Source organism: Onthophagus taurus, chromosome 3 (genome assembly GCF_036711975.1).
Source record: "Onthophagus taurus isolate NC chromosome 3, IU_Otau_3.0, whole genome shotgun sequence".
Taxonomy (NCBI): domain Eukaryota; kingdom Metazoa; phylum Arthropoda; class Insecta; order Coleoptera; family Scarabaeidae; genus Onthophagus; species Onthophagus taurus.
Genome location: NC_091968.1, coordinates 2,564,715 through 2,588,026, shown reverse-complemented (window position 1 = coordinate 2,588,026; position 23,312 = coordinate 2,564,715). Strand labels below are relative to the sequence as shown.

Genomic DNA, 23,312 nt, shown 5'->3' with positions numbered 1-23,312 from the left:
GTTCCAGTGGCTGGTAGTTTATTTTCAAGTCTGGTGATCAGTATTTTCAAAAACAGTGTATAGAAAGGATTCAGAAGGCTTATTGGTCTATAGTTATCCAAGTCGGCTGTATCTCCTTTTTTGTGAAACAGTATTGCCGTAACGTTGTGCCATTTACTCGGTATTGTGCTGTTAAATAGGCAGAGGTTAAATAGGACCCTTATTTTCTGGAGCAAGCAGGGACCACCGATCTTTACTGTGTCCGTAGCCACAGAATCTTCTCCCGACCCTCTATTATTTCTAGTATTTCTTAGAGCAAATTCAATCTCCACCAGCGAAATATTTGGCATTTCTTCAGATCCTTGGTTTGTAAAGCTCACTTGTACAGCAGCTGGTAAAAATACGTCACTATTTCTTCCCTATTCGTTATTATTCTTCCTTGTTTTGTTTCTAATTATGGTTATCTCTCTTTTCCCACTACCCAGTCTTCTGTGCAAGACCTTTAAGCTCGTTGTAAGATTATTTTTGGTTGAGGAAAAATATATCTTTAAATTTCTATTAAAACTTCGAATTTAGCCATTTTTAACGAGAGAGAAAATAACTTTATTCACCTATCGACCGAATTATAAAATAACAGTATATTTATGTTTGTGAATTTATGTTGAGTTCTTCGTATAATGTTTTAGGTTTTAGGATGTAGGGTGTCTTGCTTGGAATTTTTGGAGAAATTTTCTTTCAGTATTTTATGCCTCACTGAGATTGGTTTTATTTCCATTCTTGAATATATATTTGATTCTCATTGTTTATGTTGTGGAGTGGATTGTTCGGCTGTCTAATTTTTGTCAGAAGTCGTAAACATTTTCTTTCTGCTTGCCTGATTACTTCCTTTGTTGACTCCGGGGAACATAATATAGTTGTGAGATGTCCATAATCGAGGATTGGGCGGCATATACTTTTATTGTCTTTGTTGGTCAATGATCTAAAATGTTTTGCTCGTCTTGTTATCTCTGTTTGTATTTTTTTGTAGTGTGTTTTGAATTTCAACTTGCTGTCCAGAGTTATGCCCAGATATTTGACCAGGTTTGTAGGTTTTGTAATTGATGTGCCTGTCGTGATGTGCTGGGGTTGATTGGGGATTCTGGAGTGTGGGATTTGTCCGGATTGGGGGTGACTCTCCATTTGTGGAACCATAATGATAAGCATCTGGAGTGATTCTATTGCTATTTGAAGGTTTTTTTCATGTGATATTAGTGTTGTGTCCGTGTGATAATATAGTTGGTGTCTGGATGGGTTGGAGGGTATATATCATAGCAGAAGAGATTGGGGATGTTTGAGGTACTCCTTGGAGAGGGGAGAAAGTGAAGGATGTAGCATTATTAATTTTGATGCTCAGTTTCCTGCCGCGAAGATATTCATCTATAATTTTTAGGTAAGATGTAAGTATTCCTAATTTATCCATCTTGTATAGAAGGCCCTGGTGCCAGACTGTGTCGAAGGCTTTATTTATGTCAAGAAATAAGATCGCTGTTTTTCGGTGATGTGGTTCGTTCCTTTATGTTATTTGTGAGAATAATAAGTGGATGAATTGTTGATTCTTTCTGTTTGAAGCCGAATTGGTATATAGGGATTTTGTTTTTGATAAGGTGAAGAATTCTGGAATTAAGGAATCTTTCGTGGATTTTTTCAATTACAAACAGTAGGGTGATAGGGCGGTAGCTTTGTGGAAGAGAATGGTTTGCTCCTGGATTTTTATAATTGTAGGTTTTTTCCATGACGATGGGAATAGAAGGTTTTGCATGCAGAAATTCAAAATTTTACGGATTAAGTTATGTACTTCTAGGTTTAGTGGTCTCAGTAGTTTTTTGGTTACTAAATCCAATCCGGGGCATGAACTTTTGCCTTTTGATACGTGTTCATCATATTCTTCTTGAGTTATTTCTAGTATTCCGTTATGCGCGTGGGTTGGCATAGTTAAAAATCTTGTGTACCATTCGTTAATATATTCTTGGTGATGATTGTCGTAATCGTGGTCGCTGATTTTCTTGTATTTTGTCACCTTTTTGATTTTCTGCCAATATGTTTTGCCGCAATCCGTTTCTATTTCTTTGCATGTTTCTAACTAACGATTCAGTTGGTATTTTTGGATTAATTTTTGAATTTTTTTGTTTTATCTGTTTAGTTCATTTTTTAGTATTCTGTTGTTTGTTCGTTCATATTCTCTGTATATTCGTCTCTTGTTGTGAATTATTTCGAGTATGTAGTTGAGGAGTGTATATATATATATATATATATATACAGGGTGTCTCACGTAACTGGTTCGTTAGAACTTTTTAAGGTTCCACTATTCGTAGTGGTTTGAAATTTTGGTAGCATGGGTTGTTCATTCTAAACTTTCGATCTAAAATATTTTCAAGATGGCCACCCCTTTCGGTCTACCGGAAGTAGACCACAACTTCGTTATTTTAAATGGAATGCTATAGTTTTTATTACACCTTTCAATTATACGTAAAAAAATATGTTGACTTTGATAAAAGTTGTTGGTACCTAGCGTTTTTTGTTTTCGAGTTATTTTGATTTTAAGTGTTTTTTGACAAATTTCACTATGGTCTTTAAAAGCCCATATCTCAGCTAACGATCATTCAAGAAAGCTCTGCATTGGCACGACTACTCTACAGATGCTGCCAAATAGATTGTCATCTGTTGTATCAGAGAATCTTATACAGGGTGGTCAAAAATTGAATTATCGTTTCTCAATATTCAATTGCGAGAAAGTCGAAAATTTTAAATGGAACACCCCATATTTCTTTACCCTATCAGAAAGGGAATTTAATTCTCTACAAATTATCTATAAACATTCCTATACCTATTTATTGTAGTTTCCCTGATATTGGAAAATTAATCAAAATCAGACATAAAATCCCAAAGCCCGTTAGTGTTTTTGTTAGCAGGCCAAGACATTTTGACAGTTCATCGTTTAATTTATTTAAATTATTATTGGTATTATTTCTACAATTAACTATGGTTGAATAACCTTTAGCTTGCTCGCTTTTATTTACCAAAAATAACGAACAGCAAAAAGAATAAATGAAACAATGAAAAACAACAATTTAATAACAGAAATTAGAATGAATAACATATAAAAAAACAAAAACTTAAAATTATAAAACATTACACCATTAAACATTTTTCAACTCTTCTTTCGACTTCTACGGTTGTGGCCCGTAGAAGTTGGTCGCCATCAATAGTACGTAGTGCACGCATCAGTCTATCACGCAACTCTTGTCGTGTGTTGATCGGTGAATTGTACACTTGATTTTTTAAGTGACCCCACAAATAAAAATCCAATGGTGTTAAATCTGGAGATCGTGGAGGCCATTGCCATGAATATAAAACAAATTTAAAATATCGGCGTTGGAATAATTTGCCATGATACCTATACAATGACTTTCACTCGTGATCAAAAGTAAGTAACAACAACAATAACACAAATATGGACCAAAAACTGTCAAAATTCCATAGCCTTCTAATAAAAAAATCAAACGTTTTCCCGCATTCCGTGCATGCTTTGATTAATGTCCCAATATCAGGGAAACTACAATAAATAGGTATAGGAATGTTTATAGATAATTTGTAGAGAATTAAATTCCCTTTCTGATAGGGTAAAAAATACAGGGCCTATTATACTAGCCATTGAATGTGGTAATTCAATTTTTGACCACCCTGTATAAGAAACTCTGATACAAGAAATGACAATCTATTTGGCAACATCTGAAGAGTAATCGTGCCAATTTAGAGGTTTTTTTAATGAACGTTAACTGAGATATAGGCTTTTAAAGAGCATGGTGAAATTTGCCAAAAAAAGCTTCAAATCAAAATAACTCGAAAACAAAAAATGGTAGGTACCAACAACTTTTATCAAAGTCAACATATTTTTTTATGTATAATTGAAAGGTGTAATAAAAACTATAGCATTCCATTTAAAATAACGAAGTTGTGGTCTACTTCCGGTAGACCGGAAGTGGTGGCCATCTTGAAAATATTTTAGATTGAAAGTTTAGAATGAACAACCTATGCTACCAAAATTTCAAACCTCTATGAATAGTGGAACCTAAAAAAGTTTTAACGAACCAGTTACGTGAGACACCCTGTATATGGAGAGTATCTTGTTTTCGGTGAGTGGCGTATTATTGATTGTGTAAGGGAGTTGTGAAAATCTTGTATGAAGTACTCGTTCATTTGTGTTGTTCTGGATTTGTTTATAAAGGTTGTTATGTCTTCATTTACTTTTTGTATGTTGGTTCTAGTTAGGTTATATTTTGACCTTTCAGTCTGGGTTGGTGGGGTTTAATTTGTGCAGATTTTGAACGTTATCGCCAAGTGGTCGGAGCATAGATCACCTGTAAGACTTGTAATATTTTCAGTGTGGATATCCGGGGTTGTGTCGTTGTTTGCCGGCATCAAGAATGTAGGGTCTGTATGTCTTTTTTTGAAAGAGGAGTCTGAAAGAGAGTTGTCTAAGAACGATTGCAATTGTTAGATGGGTTAATGTTAAAATCGCCTATTATTATGACGTATTTGTATTGTCCTGCTTTAGAAAAAATGTTCTTTTCAAGAGACTGGTGTGGGTGGATGTACACAAGAAAAATGTGGATTTGTTCTGTATCGAAAGGGATGGTGAAGTGGAGACATTCATTGAGGGGTCTGTTAATCGATGGTGAGTTTGCTTTACCTAGAGGTATTACTGGCTTTAGCAATATGAGGGATCCGCCTCTTGTCTTATTGGTTATGTAACCTTGTTTTTGAATTGTTTGCCAGTCTCTGTATTTAATATGTTGTTCTGCCATTATTTTAGTTTCTAAAAATAGCATCTATGTAGTATCTATGTCATTTTTTTGTATATAGTTGTAAATTAGGAGTTTCTTATTGTTAAAGCTGTTAATATTTGCATATATGACTTTTATAAATTCTTTGGGAGCTGAGTAGTTGTTGATCTCTATATACTATATGTTGAGTGTTTGAATTATGGTTACTTTTTATAATAAGAGGTTGGTAACACGAGAGGGTGGTATGAGCATGCAATGGAAGAACAAGGCCACGCGTAACAGATCAGAGTAAAATAAGTAATTTAATTAGTATAATTATAATTGTTAGTAAGAAGCAGAGTTGGGTAGTATCAGGATACTTATGTATCCAGATACACTATTCGGATACTTTTTGAGTATCCGATACTCTGTATCCGGATACTTTTCAAATTTTGTATCCGATATCCGGTATCCGTGACTAAATCTGAATGTGTCCGGTGTCCGGATACTTTTTAATTGAGTTTTTTTATTTAATATTCTATTATTACACACATACATATACACCAGCGTGTTTGAAGCCCCATATTTTTTCAGTTTCTCCTACTATTGTACATCTTTTGTGACTACATCAATAATTGTGGCTTTACATGTTGGAAGTTAGTTGTTCTTCTCTTTTATTATTGTGGGAAAATCGAGGGCTCTCTCTCCGACTAAAATTTGAATGCTAAATTCGAAATTCTTCCTAAATTCATTTTCTAAATTTAGAAAAAATTCAAAGAACTCATTCCCTAGCAAGTGTACACTAAATTTCCCCAGCGAGTGACCACTCGGAAAAAATATAGGAGAAAAGATTAGGAGTCACTATAAGTAAAATATGGATGACAATATATTAGTTTAACAATAATTTAGGTCATTTTAAAAGTATCCGAGCATGTATCCGAAAACTGCAGGATACATGTATCCGGATACTTGTATTCGGATACTTTTATAGAGAAAGTATCCGTACTTTTTTAAAAAAGTATCCGGATACATTGTAAGTATCCGGTATCCGGTACTCGAATACTTTTTTCCTGTATCCGTCCCAGCTCTGGTAAGAAGTAAGAACGTTATTAGTTGTATGAATATAATAATAGTGAAGAATATAAATATAATAAGTAACGGTATTGAAGTTTAATTAAATTAACGAAGTATTAAACAAATGTACCCAGGTTCTTTGGTTCTGTCTCTTCTATTTCCATCGTATTTTGAATATCGCGGATTGATTCGGCTGTGAGGACGGCATTTGAATTTCTTTTTTAACTTGAAAAATACGTATAAGATCAATACAAGTATCTACTTTTCAATAAATTAGCCCGTGTTGCAAAAAAATTGTTTGGTTGAGGAGAAATTTAACATTTTTGAAAATTAAAACGAATTTTTTTCTTTATAAAATACTAATTTATTTTATTATGATTTTCATAAAATTACAACTGGTAAAAACGCATTACTCACAGAAAAAATAAAAATAAAAATAAAATAAATAGATCGCCGATGATTTATATACACGCAGCAGGAAATGAAGATGATAAATAAATTATATGATGATATGCGGGGTTGGTTTATTTACTCTTTAAAATTATATCATTTTTTTTACTATCAAGTTGTCAAGTTTCCACTGCCACAAACATTTAAAAATAGAAAATTAAAGAAAATCCAACAAGTTATCACAGAGGTAAACCCATTTTTTATATTTCATCGTAAGTTCGAGATTTTCGAGTATCATTAGTTCGTGGCAGTAAAAACTCGAGGATACGCGAGCGGAAGTAAAAGGAAAAGAAGAAGAAACCCAACACCAGTCTTCCACCATTCCCGAGCAATTAGAAACTAATTAATTATGATTTCTCGCGATTAGTAACGCTAATATTGCAATTCTTGGACGTCTCTGTTGAGGTTGGTTTCGAGTTTTAAATTAACCAATCTCACAGAAAGGTTTCATTTTTCTTTTTTTTTTGTACAAGATCGAGAATCTTCTCGGTTAATATAATTCGCTCACTTTACGGCAAGTGTTTGGATGGATTTAACCACTTTTTCATGTAATAACAGAAAATGGTACTTATGTATAAGATAACAAGAAGCGCGCATGTTACGCCAAGTGCTAAAACGGACGTTTTCGTTGGACACACTTCGGTTATCGTGATTTTATCTTCGTGGTAATCGGTTGCTTTGTACACCAATTTATCAAAATCTTGTTTGTCATCGCCTAAATCCAACACTAAAATCTCTTGGCTCAATGTCATATCTTCTTCTTTATCGGTTTCGGTTTCGTTTGAGATGGATCTCTTCTTCCTGCCCCAGGATTCTAATGATTCCCTTCCCCATTCGCAAACTGCTGGATCGCACGGACCCAGACAATATTTAACGTTGCATTGGAAGATTACACCGTATGATTCTGTAAATCTAAATGCATCGTAAATTGATTGTAAGACGTTTCCGTCTGTTGTGAATGCTGGGAAAATTGATGGATCGAGCGGACAACCATCCTCATCAATTATTTGGAAGGTACTCTTTGAATCTTTAGCCATAGCCACACAACTTCTTGCAAAAATTCCATAAGGAGCTTTAAAAAAATTTAAATTATCATCGAATTCATTTAAAAAAAAATTTTACTTACTATCTTCGGGAATTTCGATTCTAAACGTGAGTTTATCACCAATCCTTACAGTTTCAACTTCTCGCATATGACTATCCAAAATTCTAATCCTTGGTGGTGGTGCTTCAGGAGCTGAGGTGATGCTAATCATCTCTGGATCTCTAATCGGCATCATTCCGAATGTTATGTTCTTTGAAGACATGTCATAAGTACATTTTACTTTATAGATTTTATCTGCCTTAGTCATAACAACGCTGTGATGTTGGAGAACTACGGTGTTGCTATAAATTCCGGTCTAAAAACAATAATAAAAAGTTAATAAAGATTAATTTAAATATAAGATAAGGTTACGTACCACAGATTGAGTGTTACAATCTTGCCCACTCATCGTTAAATCTAATCTGAAAAGATCACTATCGATTACATCCATATTACAAGTTTCCGATCTTCCTAAGGCGTAAATTCTTCCGTTAAATGGTTTATTAGTTCTTACTTGCACAGCGATTTTGGTGTCTTTACAATTCACGGATACTAAAACGAAATTTAATTAATTTAATACACCTAAAATAAAAACTTTTTAATTACCATCATAACAAGTCCCAGTTTTATCACAATTTATATCACTCCGCGTTAGATTATTTATGGTAGGATCTTCAGTTGCCTCAAAAACCACTGGGAGTGTATTTTCGGATGATGGTCCAACACCAACTTGTTCTAAAAAAACATTTTTACCACAAAATTTATTAAAAATAATTAACTTACTCTCGCAAGTATTTTCGAAATAAGTTCCAATCCTCTCTCCATTATCAATCAAAGGTCTTTCGGCGTTCAAATAAGTGCTGGGACCGTCCGGTAACATCTTATGATCCAAATGGTACAATTGACAATTGTATTGGGATCCTTGAGGAGGTCCTTTGAATAAAAATGACCTGCACAAAAACTCATTTTCAATTTCGCAGGCTAATTTACAAGCCGCTTCGCTTGAAACTTGTAATTCTTTGTCGGTGTAGTAGTTGAGGTCGGCGTAAAGGGCTACTTTGTCGTCTGGTACTCCGATTTTTGGTACGCCAAATGATCTGTTCGTTTTACAAGCTAAGTTTCCTTTTAAACATAAATTTTCGAAGTAATCCACTCCGGATTGGTCGATGAATTGGACGTATTGACCAGTTGTTCTTCTATCTGAATCGCTGAGTTGGCACTGAAGTGTAATGTAGTTGTACTCGACAGATCTGCAAGTGAATCTATGCTGAAAATGGTAAGAAGAAGTAAAATTAAGCCATCAGTCAGTCATCTGTCGTGAAGATGGGTGTGCGGATAGAGACGCGCAGATGGTTTAAGGATTTCGTTCTTTAAGGTACGGACAATGGTTGGCGACCATTAGCTCGGTAACTGTAACGGAATCCTCCTGGAGGCAGGAAAATAGCTGTGCAGATGTTGGATAACTGTTTTACCGTCCAGTACGTGTTATCTGTATATTATAATTTACAGCGAATACCTCGTTATGTGTTTATGTGTTATTTGGTAAAATGATTTATAAAAGTGTTACCTCATTTAAACATGCTGTTAAGCACGCTTCCTTCGTCGACGTGTAGATTAAAGCGTTATCTAATCCCCTAATCATCTTATTCGGAACCCTTTCAAACGTCCAAGGTCTCGAACAAATATTATCCGTTCTTAATTGGATCTTCGTCATATAATACATGTTAACCGATCGTTGTGGAACAGCACTCGGATTATTAGCTGACGTTTCATTTTGTAGTTGACATAACGTTTCTTGATGAGCTACTAATGGATTTACTACAAAACTGAAAGCTGCTGCTTGACATTCTTGTTCTTCCCTACACCATCCTTGGCATTCATACAAAGATAAATTCTTTGCAGTGTAATAATTTGTGCCTTTATAATCGAAATCGGTTAGTTTCTCAAATCCAGTACGAGCTAAAATAAAAGCAAAACATTATTAAAGAGAAAAACTCAAGAAATTGAAACTATCATTATCATAATCACGTCATTTCATATAATTGGTATCGAACGTCCGTTCGTGATGTAGAAGAGTTCACGCCCTCCGCGTATAAAAAAGCATAAAAGAAGTAAAAGAAACTGAGAAGAAGAACCGGACAAAAAACGCGATGGTTAAAAATAACCACACGCCAGAGGCAAGGCCACCTGCAGATCGTGGTATCATCCGTCTTAAATAAAGACACAACACCGAGGAGCTTACCTGAGGTCAGTGATATGATGGCGGCTTGGACCAGGAGGATAAAAGTCGTCCGGGATGGTATCGGCTTCATCTATAACGAAAAACAAAGTGATAAAATTCCTTTGCAGCATGTTTCCAATTAATTAAATGAGGGTTAATTAATGAACTTGATGGGCACTGTTTAACGAACAAACTAATTGATCGCTCTTTAGAGAGATTCTATTTTCTTTTACATTGGAATTTCAAACATTTCTTTATCTAATATTGTAATTTTAAATTTATGAAAATATTAAGTGATAAAGATACGACACTAGCAATAAAATTTATTCAATTTCAGCACATTTTATTATCGCAATTCATAATAACTCGTAAATAGTTATAGATTCCTATTAACAACCAATTTTAATGACGGCGAACGAATTCAAAGATATTAAAGGTACTGTTACGAGTTCTGTTATAGCGTTCTTCTGAAACCGTTCTTTTGACATTCGGTCACGCAGAGAAAGCAGCCAAGGTTCTTATGTATCATATAGAATATAAAGGATCGACCTGAAAGTCTGCATAATATGGAAATAAATATTATATTAAGAACTTTGGTGTTAATCTGATTCTTGTAACCTCTGCGTTAAGGTATTTATAGAAAATTCGATGCATTTTTTTGCAAAAGTGCTCTTTGATAAAAATTTTCAAATGAACCGTTCGTAAAAACGACGTTAACCTAGTTCTTTATCTTGTATCTTCTATGCTAACGTATCTACAGAAAATTTGATGATGATTTTGAATTTGTTGAAGTATTTTTCACAAAAAGATACTCTTTGATAAAAGTTTTAAAACCAATCGTTTTTGAGATATCTAAGATTTTTTGTATACCAAAGAAATAAATCCTAGAAATGAGGAAATTTTGACTCATTATCATGTAACTTCTGTACCAATGTATTTATTCGAAATTTGATGATACTTCTAAATTCCTTGAAGCTTTCTTTGCAAAAACGTACTTTTTGATATAAATTCTAATATGAACCGTTTAGAAGATAAGGAACATTTTCTGCTACAAGTACGAAAAAATCGTAAAAACGGCGTCAACTTAGTTCTTTATGTTGTAACTTCTATGCTAACGTATCTACAGAAAATTTGATGATGATTTTGAATTTGTTGAAGTATTTTTTACAAAAAGATACTCTTTGATAAAAGTTTTAAAACCAATCGTTCTTGAGATATCTAAGATTTTCTGTATAACAAAGAGATAAATCCTAGAAATGAGGAAATCTTGACTCATTATCATGTAACTTCTGTACCAATGTATTTATTCGAAATTTGATGATACTTCTAAATTCCTTGAAGCTTTCTTTGCAAAAACGTACTTTTTGATATAAGTTCTAATACGAACCGTTTAGAAGACAAGGAACATTTTCTGTTATAAGAACGAAAAAATCGTAAAAATGGCGTTAACTTAGTTCTTTATCTTGTAACTTCTATGCTAACGTATCTACAGAAAATTTGATGATGATTTTGAATTTGTTGAAGTATTTTTTACAAAAAGATACTCTTTGATAAAAGTTTTAAAACCAATCGTTCTTGAGATATCTAAGATTTTCTGTATAACAAAGAGATAAATCCTAGAAATGAGGAAATCTTGACTCATTATCATGTAACTTCTGTACCAATGTATTTATTCGAAATTTGATGATACTTCTAAATTCCTTGAAGCTTTCTTTGCAAAAACGTACTTTTTGATATAAGTTCTAATACGAACCGTTTAGAAGACAAGGAACATTTTCTGTTATAAGAACGAAAAAATCGTAAAAATGGCGTTAACTTAGTTCTTTATCTTGTAACTTCTATGCTAACGTATCTACAGAAAATTTGATGATGATTTTGAATTTGTTGAAGTATTTTTTACAAAAAGATACTCTTTGATAAAAGTTTTAAAACCAATCGTTCTTGAGATATCTAAGATTTTCTGTATAACAAAGAGATAAATCCTAGAAATGAGGAAATCTTGACTCATTATCATGTAACTTCTGTACCAATGTATTTATTCGAAATTTGATGATACTTCTAAATTCCTTGAAGCTTTCTTTGCAAAAACGTACTTTTTGATATAAGTTCTAATACGAACCGTTTAGAAGACAAGGAACATTTTCTGTTATAAGAACGAAAAAATCGTAAAAATGGCGTTAACTTAGTTCTTTATCTTGTAACTTCTATGCTAACGTATCTACAGAAAATTTGATGATGATTTTGAATTTGTTGAAGTATTTTTTACAAAAAGATACTCTTTGATAAAAGTTTTAAAACCAATCGTTCTTGAGATATCTAAGATTTTCTGTATAACAAAGAGATAAATCCTAGAAATGAGGAAATCTTGACTCATTATCATGTAACTTCTGTACCAATGTATTTATTCGAAATTTGATGATACTTCTAAATTCCTTGAAGCTTTCTTTGCAAAAACGTACTTTTTGATATAAGTTCTAATACGAACCGTTTAGAAGACAAGGAACATTTTCTGTTATAAGAACGAAAAAATCGTAAAAATGGCGTTAACTTAGTTCTTTATCTTGTAACTTCTATGCTAACGTATCTACAGAAAATTTGATGATGATTTTGAATTTGTTGAAGTATTTTTTACAAAAAGATACTCTTTGATAAAAGTTTTAAAACCAATCGTTCTTGAGATATCTAAGATTTTCTGTATAACAAAGAGATAAATCCTAGAAATGAGGAAATCTTGACTCATTATCATGTAACTTCTGTACCAATGTATTTATTCGAAATTTGATGATACTTCTAAATTCCTTGAAGCTTTCTTTGCAAAAACGTACTTTTTGATATAAGTTCTAATACGAACCGTTTAGAAGACAAGGAACATTTTCTGTTATAAGAACGAAAAAATCGTAAAAATGGCGTTAACTTAGTTCTTTATCTTGTAACTTCTATGCTAACGTATCTACAGAAAATTTGATGATGATTTTGAATTTGTTGAAGTATTTTTTACAAAAAGATACTCTTTGATAAAAGTTTTAAAACCAATCGTTCTTGAGATATCTAAGATTTTCTGTATAACAAAGAGATAAATCCTAGAAATGAGGAAATCTTGACTCATTATCATGTAACTTCTGTACCAATGTATTTATTCGAAATTTGATGATACTTCTAAATTCCTTGAAGCTTTCTTTGCAAAAACGTACTTTTTGATATAAGTTCTAATACGAACCGTTTAGAAGACAAGGAACATTTTCTGTTATAAGAACGAAAAAATCGTAAAAATGGCGTTAACTTAGTTCTTTATCTTGTAACTTCTATGCTAACGTATCTACAGAAAATTTGATGATGATTTTGAATTTGTTGAAGTATTTTTTACAAAAAGATACTGTTTGATAAAAGTTTTAAAACCAATCGTTCTTGAGATATCTAAGATTTTCTGTATAACAAAGAGATAAATCCTAGAAATGAGGAAATCTTGACTCATTATCATGTAACTTCTGTACCAATGTATTTATTCGAAATTTGATGATACTTCTAAATTCCTTGAAGCTTTCTTTGCAAAAACGTACTTTTTGATATAAGTTCTAATACGAACCGTTTAGAAGACAAGGAACATTTTCTGTTATAAGAACGAAAAAATCGTAAAAATGGCGTTAACTTAGTTCTTTATCTTGTAACTTCTATGCTAACGTATCTACAGAAAATTTGATGATGATTTTGAATTTGTTGAAGTATTTTTTACAAAAAGATACTCTTTGATAAAAGTTTTAAAACCAATCGTTCTTGAGATATCTAAGATTTTCTGTATAACAAAGAGATAAATCCTAGAAATGAGGAAATCTTGACTCATTATCATGTAACTTCTGTACCAATGTATTTATTCGAAATTTGATGATACTTCTAAATTCCTTGAAGCTTTCTTTGCAAAAACGTACTTTTTGATATAAGTTCTAATACGAACCGTTTAGAAGACAAGGAACATTTTCTGTTATAAGAACGAAAAAATCGTAAAAATGGCGTTAACTTAGTTCTTTATCTTGTAACTTCTATGCTAACGTATCTACAGAAAATTTGATGATGATTTTGAATTTGTTGAAGTATTTTTTACAAAAAGATACTGTTTGATAAAAGTTTTAAAACCAATCGTTCTTGAGATATCTAAGATTTTCTGTATAACAAAGAGATAAATCCTAGAAATGAGGAAATCTTGACTCATTATCATGTAACTTCTGTACCAATGTATTTATTCGAAATTTGATGATACTTCTAAATTCCTTGAAGCTTTCTTTGCAAAAACGTACTTTTTGATATAAGTTCTAATACGAACCGTTTAGAAGACAAGGAACATTTTCTGTTATAAGAACGAAAAAATCGTAAAAATGGCGTTAACTTAGTTCTTTATCTTGTAACTTCTATGCTAACGTATCTACAGAAAATTTGATGATGATTTTGAATTTGTTGAAGTATTTTTTACAAAAAGATACTCTTTGATAAAAGTTTTAAAACCAATCGTTCTTGAGATATCTAAGATTTTCTGTATAACAAAGAGATAAATCCTAGAAATGAGGAAATCTTGACTCATTATCATGTAACTTCTGTACCAATGTATTTATTCGAAATTTGATGATACTTCTAAATTCCTTGAAGCTTTCTTTGCAAAAACGTACTTTTTGATATAAGTTCTAATACGAACCGTTTAGAAGACAAGGAACATTTTCTGTTATAAGAACGAAAAAATCGTAAAAATGGCGTTAACTTAGTTCTTTATCTTGTAACTTCTATGCTAACGTATCTACAGAAAATTTGATGATGATTTTGAATTTGTTGAAGTATTTTTTACAAAAAGATACTCTTTGATAAAAGTTTTAAAACCAATCGTTCTTGAGATATCTAAGATTTTCTGTATAACAAAGAGATAAATCCTAGAAATGAGGAAATCTTGACTCATTATCATGTAACTTCTGTACCAATGTATTTATTCGAAATTTGATGATACTTCTAAATTCCTTGAAGCTTTCTTTGCAAAAACGTACTTTTTGATATAAGTTCTAATACGAACCGTTTAGAAGACAAGGAACATTTTCTGTTATAAGAACGAAAAAATCGTAAAAATGGCGTTAACTTAGTTCTTTATCTTGTAACTTCTATGCTAACGTATCTACAGAAAATTTGATGATGATTTTGAATTTGTTGAAGTATTTTTTACAAAAAGATACTCTTTGATAAAAGTTTTAAAACCAATCGTTCTTGAGATATCTAAGATTTTCTGTATAACAAAGAGATAAATCTTAGAAATGAGGAAATCTTGACTCATTATCATGTAACTTCTGTACCAATGTATTTATTCGAAATTTGATGATACTTCTAAATTCCTTGAAGCTTTCTTTGCAAAAACGTACTTTTTGATATAAGTTCTAATACGAAACGTTTAGAAGACAAGGAACATTTTCTGTTATAAGAACGAAAAAATCGTAAAAACGGCGTCAACTTAGTTCTTTATCTTGTAACTTCTATGCTAACGTATCTACAGAAAATTTGATGATGATTTTGAATTTGTTGAAGTATTTTTCACAAAAATATACTCTTTGATAAAAGTTTTAAAACCAATCGTTCTTGAGATATCAAAGGTTTTTTGCACAATAAAGAGATAAATCCTAGAAATGAGGAAATCTTGACTCATTACCATGTAACTTCTGTACCAGTGTACTTATTCGAAATTTGATGATACTTCTAAATTCCTTGAAGCTTTCTTTGCAAAAGCGTACTGTTTGATAAAAGTTCTAATATGAACCGTTTAGGAGATAAGGAACATTTTCTGCTACAAGTACGAAAAAATCATAAAAACGGCGTCAACTTAGTTCTTTATCTTGTAACTTCTATGCTAACGTATCTACAGAAAATTTGATGATGATTTTGAATTTGTTGAAGTATTTTTCACAAAAAGATACTCTTTGATAAAAGTTTTAAAACCAATCGTTCTTGAGATATCAAAGGTTTTTTGCACAATAAAGAGATAAATCCTAGAAATGAGGAAATCTTGACTCATTACCATGTAACTTCTGTACCAGTGTACTTATTCGAAATTTGATGATACTTCTAAATTCCTTGAAGCTTTCTTTGCAAAAACGTATTGTTGGATATAAGTTCTAAAATTAATCGTTTAGAAGATAAGGAACATTTTCTGCTACAAGAACGAAAAAATCGTAAAAATGGCGTTAACTTAGTTCTTTATCTTGTAACTTCTATGCTAACGTATCTACAGAAAATTTGATGATGATTTTGAATTTGTTGAAGTATTTTTCACAAAAAGATACTCTTGGATAAAAGTTCTAAAACCAATCGTTCTTAAGATATCAAAGATTTTCTGCAAAACAAAGAGGTAAATCCTAGAAATGAGGAAATCTTGACTCATTATCATGTAACTTCTGTACCAATGTACTTATTCGAAGTTTGATGATACTTCTAAATTCCTTCAAGCTTTCTTTGGAAAAACTTACTTTTTGATATAAGTTCTAATATGAACCGTTTAGGAGATAAGGAACATTTTCTGATACAAAAACGAAAAAATCGTAAAAATGGCGTTAACCTAGTTCTTTACCTTTTAACTTCTGCGCTAACGTATTTACAGAAAATTTGTTGATGAATTTGAATTTGTTGAAGTATTTTTCACAAAATAATACTCTTTGATAAAAGTTCTAAAACCAATCGTTCTTGGGATATCTAAGTTTTTCTGCGTAACAAAGAGATAAATCCTGGAAATGAGAAAATTTTGAGTCATTACCATGTAACTTCTGTACCAGTGTACTTATTCTAAATTTGATGATACCTTTAAATTCCTTCAAGCTTTATTTGCAAAAACGTACTGTTTGATATAAATTTTAAAATGAATCGTTCAGGAGATGAGCAACATTTTCTGCTACAAAAACGAAAAAATCGTAAAAATGGCGTTCACCTAGTTCTTCACCTGGTAGCTTCCGTACTAATGTATTTCCAGAAAATTTGATGATGACTTTGAATTTGTTGAAGTATTCTTTACAAAACAATACTCTTTGATAAATGTTCTAAAACAAATCGTTCTTGAGATATCTAAGTTTTTCTGCATAACGAAGAGATAAATCCTTGAAATGAGGAAATCTTGACTCATTACCATGTAACTTCTGTACTAGTGTAGTTATTCAAAATTTGATAATACTTCTGAGTTGCTTTAAGCTTTCTTTGCAAAAACGTATTCTTTAATATAAGTTCTAAAATGAACCGGTCAGGACATAGGGAACATTTTCTGCTACGAAAACGAAAAAATCGTAAAAATGGTGTTAACCTACTTCTTTACCTTGTAACTTCTGCGCTAACGTATTTACAGAAAATTTGGTGATGATTTTGAATTTGTTGAAGTATTTTTCACAAAAAATACTCCATGATAAAAGTTCTAAAACCAATCGTTCTTGAGATATCAAAGATTTTCTGCAGAACAAAGAGATAAATCCTAGAAATGAGAAAATCTTGACTCATTACCATGTAACTTCTGTACTAGTGTACTTATTCAAAATTTGATGATACTTCTCAGTTCCTTTAAGCTTTCTTTGCAAACACGTTCTGTTTGATATAAGTTCTAAAATGAACCGTTCAGGAGATAAGGAACATTTTCTGCTGCAAAAACGAAAAAATCGTAAAAATGGCGTTAACTTAATTCTTTATCTTGTAACTTCTATGCTAAAGTATTTACAGAAAATTTGATGATGATTTTGAATTTGTTGAAGTATTTTTCACAAAAAGATACTCTTGGATAAAAGTTCTAAAACCAATCGTTCTTGAGATATCAAAGATTTTCTGCAAAACAAAGATTTAAATCCTAGAAATGAGGAAATGTTGACTCATCACCATGTAACTTCTGTACCAGTGTACTTATTCGAAATTTGATGATACTTCTAAATTGCTTCAAGCTTTCTTTGCAAAAACGTGCTGTTTGATAAGTTCTAGAATGTACCTAATCGCAAAAATTGCAACAACCTGATTCTCCACGTTGTAACTTCTGCCCCAATGTATTTACAGAAACTTTGATGTCAGTTTTAAATTTGTTGAAGTATTTTAAGGAAAAAAGTATTCTTAGGTAAAAGTTCCACCTCCAACTACACTCGAGATATAAACGAGTTGATTAAAAATAGATTTAATTGTTAATCGTGCTAAGTCTTTAAGTAATAAGAGGTTTGGGTCGGGTTAATAACCTAAGTGTATTATAAATAATTCACATCACCTGGTTGGTTAATATCCCCCAGCTTAGTTTCATGTTAATTTGGTACCGATCAATGATAGGCATTAGATGCAAATGTGGTGAGTAAAGCCCTTAATTAAACGAAAATTACCGTTGATTAACTTACTTATAGACGGGAAACCACTTTGATGATGTGTTCGTGCAAGAAATTCATAAAGAAATACATCAAACCCGAGTCTCATTAAAAATTAAAAATGTGTTTATAAAAAAAAATAAAGAAAAATAAGTTTTCTTTGTTGATAGAAGCAAGGTTGCGAGTAAATTTACATGTAAGCCAACCAGTATCGTGAACATCATTCTACTCAATCGCAATAGATTGTATCTTAATGGACGCATAAGGTCTAAGTTGATCGAAGCACCATATACCTGATGCCACGGTACCGTGCAGTTAAGGTCCACGGTTTGTTGGAATTCTTTGTCGGTACACAGGAAAGAGGTAATTCTACTGTGGCGCATCTGTGCGTAATTGAAGTTGAGCACGCAATCTACAACTCCTTTCTGTGAAACTTCTCCATGACCATCGTTCATCGTTTACGTAAAAATTACGATAACCACTAAAACGTACGAAGAATACTTTCAAGTCAAGTCAACGAACTCAATTTGGCGAATAAATTTTTTAACCCGCAGGAAACGGATGTGGAGTCGAGTTTATTAAGACACTTCACAAGAGGAAGCCCATGAGATGCTTTTTCCTTTCAAGGAGGTATATGACGGCGAAGAAAGGTCAAGAAGAAAAGAAGTCGCGCTCACGCACTTGAACGCGCTCAGAACAGGTAGAACGGTATCTCCATATTTAAGGCTATTTTAGGTCAGCCGTCAGCTGCAGGAGCTACCGAGTTTACCGTTGGATGTCTTCGACGACGGCAGCAACGACTCTACGAATTATATCTCCGTGAATTGAAGGGAGAGTGCCAATTTGAACGATCAACAGGAAGATTAGAAATATCTTTGGAACATAGTTCTCCTTTCTAAAAGGAAACAAAATAAGATGGAGTAAATGAGATATAATTGAATGGAGATGAGGGTCACTCACTTTTGCAAGAGGATGTCGCTCGTGGGTTTCGCATTATTAATCGAATGGGCTTCTGTAATTTCCTCGTAAAGAGGAAAAACTAGATCCGCACGAAAGTGAATCGATCAGTCATGGGAACGTGTTGCGCGAAGGAGAAAATTGACGTTGTGACTCGTTTGCTAAAATTGCTTTCTTCCCTTTTTCCGTCATCCCATCATTATCATTCTTCGCCTTCTTCCTCACTTCTTCTTTCATTATTGATGGGAATAATTTTCATTAAAATTTAACAATAATTAACGTTCGATAAAAATGAAATAATAAAGTTAACATCTTTGTTATAAATTTTACTGTTACGACATCAATTTACAATTAATTTATATAACAGGTAGTCGATCAACTTCCAATCTTGTATTTTATAATCTATAAAACAGGTCGAGAATTCATCGCCTGAAGAAATGGAACGGCGGGCGATCAACGGTACCACTCAGTTACCCACATCTCGTCCGAAACGTTCCACGACGGGGCCACCATCTGGATAAATCTTCATTTAACACGCTCACTCCCCGAGTTGTTATTGACAGTCGCTTTTAACAGTCTTTAAGGAAACAGTTAGACGCCTGCTGTCGTTTACGTAGGCGACGTCTCTTTGAATAGCTCGAACTCGAAGACCATCAACCATTCCGCGCCTGTGGAAGCCAAAGGTCTTGACCCACTGTCGAGAATCTGTGGGATCGGGGTCTGTTGCGGTTCTGTCTTGACAAACCATGTGGGATTGCCGAACTGCAGTCGAACCGTTACGCGCACAATCTTAAGGTCAGTGCACCAAACAAAATCACCTGTGGGCCGAATCCTTAAGAGACGTCGGTGACGATTACAACTGCCGTAGGCACGTAAGCAGGTCAACACGGTCAATAAGTACTTTGTGCCATGCATGTAGGTCAAGAGGAACACCTTCATGACTAAATACGATGTTTTGGGTGTGAAGATTAACACCACGGATTTAAATTTTTAAAATTACTTCCCACTATGGATACATTTTATAACGTTACACGCAGTAATAATAGCTGGTATTAGCGGAAGAAAACCATTAAGATCATTTACAATTTGCGCAACCCAACCCAACTATTAAAACATTGGTAATCTTTTTGCAGTAACTAACCAATTCGTGTAATAAGCGAATCAAAATTGGTTCCATAATCACTGTATATATATATATATATTTACACTCATCTGGTAAATTTTCTACAGGAAACGAAATAGCATTCCAAAGATATTGAAGAAACTTAAACTTAATTAACTAAATTAAGCTCTTATTGGACAAAATTTCAACGCTTTTATGATCAACAAATTGCTGAGTCTCGGCTTTTATTAGAGTGGCAATTTCGCCCAATTAAGCCGAGGCACTACAATTAATATCACTTCAATCTGAAATTGATTAACACTTTGTTGCGCCTCGGCTAATATAGGATTATTGCTGGATAAGCAATTTACAAATAATATCATATCAACCCAAAACTGATAAACTTATTAGCCTAACTTCATTTCTCCGCAAAGGTATGGAAAAGATAATTGATAAATACCTTAGGAATGAAGTGCTTAATAATTAAATTAAAATTAGCTCACCTAGTTCTTTATGTTGTAACTTCCGCGCTAACGTAATTACGGAAAATTTGATGATTATTTTAAATTTGTCGAAGTATTTTCCACAAAAACATAAAAGTTCTAAAACCAATCGTTCTTGAAATAACAAAGATTTTCTGGAGAACAAAGAGACAAATTTTGACTCATTTCCATGTAACTTCTGTACCAGTGTACTCATTCGAAATTTGATGACACTTCTAAATTCCTCCAAGATTTCTTTGCAAAAACATACTTTTTGATATAAGCTCTAAAATTCACCGTTTAGGAGATAAGGAACATTTTCTGCTAAACAATCGAAAAAATCGTAAAAATGGCGTTAACCTAGTTCTTTACCTTGTAACTTCCGCGGAAACGTATTTACAGAAAATATGATGAAGTATTTATCACAAAAAGATACTGTGATACGAGTTCTAAAACCAATCGTTCTTGAGATATCAAAGATTTTCTGTAGAACAAACAGATAAATTCTAGAAATGAGGAAATTTTGACGCATTACCATGTAACTTCTGTATCAGTGTACTTATTCGAAATTTGATGATATTTCTAAATTCCTTCAAGATTTCTTTGCAAAAACGTACTTTTTGATATAAGCTCTAAAATTCACCGTTTAGGAGATAAGGAACATTCTCTGCTAAAAAATCGAAAAAATCGTAAAAATTGCGTTAACCTAGTTCTTTACCTTGTAACTTCCACGCTAACATATTTACAGAAAATTTGATGATGATTTTGAATTTGTTGAAGTATTTTTTACAAAAAGATACTGTGATAAGAGTTCTAAAACCAATCGTTCTTGAGATATCAATTATATTCTGCACAACAAAGAGATAAATCCTAGAAATGAGGAAATCTTGACTCATCACCATGTAACTTCTGTTGCAGTGTACTTATTCGAAATTTGATGATACTTCTAAATTCCTTCAAGTTTTCTTTGCAAAAACGTACTCTTTGATATAAGTTCCAAAATGAAGCGGTTAGAAAATAAGAAACATTTTCTGCTACAAAAACGAAAAAATCGTAAAAATGGAGTTAACCTAGTTTTTTTCCTTGTAACATCCGCGCTAACGAATTTACAGAAAATTTGATGATGGTTTTGAATTTGTTGAAGTATTGTTCACAAAAAGATACTCTGATAAAAGTTCTAAACCCAATCGTTCTTGAGATATCAAACATTTTCTGCACAACAAAGAGATAAATCCTAGAAATGAGGAAATCTTGACTCATCAGCATGTAACTTCTGTACCAGTGTACTTATTCCAAATTTGATGATACTTCTAAATTTCTTCAAGCTTTCTTTACAAAAACGTACTTTTTGAAATAAGTTCTAAAATGAGCCGTTCAGGATATAAAGAACATTTTCTGCTAAAAATCGAAAAAATCGTAAAAATGGCGTTAACCTAATTCTTTATTTTGTACCTTCCACGTTAACGTATTTATAGAAATTTTGATGATGATTTTGAATTTGTTGAAGTATTTTTCGCATAAAAATAGTCTTCGATAAAAGTTCTAAAACCAATCGTTCTTGAGATATCAAAGATTTTCTGTAGAACAAACAGATAAATCCTAGAAAGGAGGAAATTTTTACTCATCACCGTGTAACTTCTGAACCAGTGTACTTATTCGAAATTTGATGATACTTCTAAATTCCTCCAAGATTTCTTTGCAAAAACGTACTTTTTGATATAAGCTCTAAAATTCACCGTTTAGGAGATAAGGAACATTTACTGCTAAAAAATCGAAAAAATCGTAAAAATTGAGTTAACCTAGTTCTTTACCTTGTAACTTCCACGCTAACATATTTACAGAAAATTTGATGATGATTTTGAATTTGATGAAGTATTTTTCACAAAAAGATACTGTTTGATAAAAGTTCTAAAACCAATCGTTTTTGAGATATCAAGCATTTTCTGCACAACAAAGAGATAAATCCTAGAAATGAGGAAATCTTGACTCATCACCATGTAACTTCTGTTGCAGTGTACTTATTCGAAATTTGATGATACTTCTAAATTCCTTCAAGCTTTCTTTGCAAAAACGTACTCTTTGATATAAGTTCCAAAATGAAGCGTTTAGAAAATAAGAAACATTTTCTGTTACAAAAACGAAAAAATCGTAAAAATGGAGTTAACCTAGTTTTTTTCCTTGTAACATCCGCGCTAACGAATTTACAGAAAATTTGATGATGGTTTTGAATTTGTTGAAGTATTGTTCACAAAAAGACACTCTGATAAAAGTTCTAAACCCAATCGTTCTTGAGATATCACAGATTTTCTGCAGAACAATGAGATAAATCCTAGAAATGAGGAAATCTTGACTTATCACCATGTAACTTCTGTACCAGTGTACTTATTCCAAATTTGATGATACTTCTAAATTCTTTCAAGCTTTCTTTACAAAAACGTACTTTTTGAAATAAGTTCTAAAATGAGCCGTTCGGGACATAAAGAACATTTTCTGCTAAAAATCGAAAAAATCGTAAAAATGGCGTTAACCTAATTCTTTATTTCGTACCTTCCACGTTAACGTATTTATAGAAATTTTGATGATGATTTTGAATTTGTTGAAGTATTTTTCGCATAAAAATAGTCTTTGATAAAAGTTCTAAAACCAATCGTTCTTGAGATATCAATGATTTTCTGCAGAACAAAGAGATAATTCCTAGAAATGAGGAAATCTTGACTCATCACCATGTAACTTCTGTTGCAGTGTACTTATTCGAAATTTGATGATACTTCTAAATTCCTTCAAGCTTTCTTTGCAAAAACGTACTCTTTGATATAAGTTCCAAAATGAAG

General features: G+C 32.4%; 1 protein-coding gene across 1 annotated transcript in view; it reads right to left on the bottom strand.

Annotated features, from left to right (window-relative positions):
- Positions 1-6,446: 6,446 nt before the first annotated feature.
- The window catches only part of LOC111423967 (trynity), a 37,294-nt gene continuing 20,428 nt past the window's right edge, over positions 6,447-23,312 (bottom strand). Inside the window, exons 2-8 of the mRNA XM_071194713.1 lie at positions 9,632-9,701; positions 8,957-9,348; positions 8,173-8,656; positions 7,996-8,124; positions 7,766-7,941; positions 7,432-7,705; positions 6,447-7,377 (exon numbers count right to left, since the gene is read on the bottom strand). Coding sequence (XP_071050814.1) covers positions 6,815-7,377; positions 7,432-7,705; positions 7,766-7,941; positions 7,996-8,124; positions 8,173-8,656; positions 8,957-9,348; positions 9,632-9,701 — 2,088 coding nt within the window. The 3' untranslated portion in view covers positions 6,447-6,814. The remainder of the gene's footprint in view (positions 7,378-7,431; positions 7,706-7,765; positions 7,942-7,995; positions 8,125-8,172; positions 8,657-8,956; positions 9,349-9,631; positions 9,702-23,312) is intronic.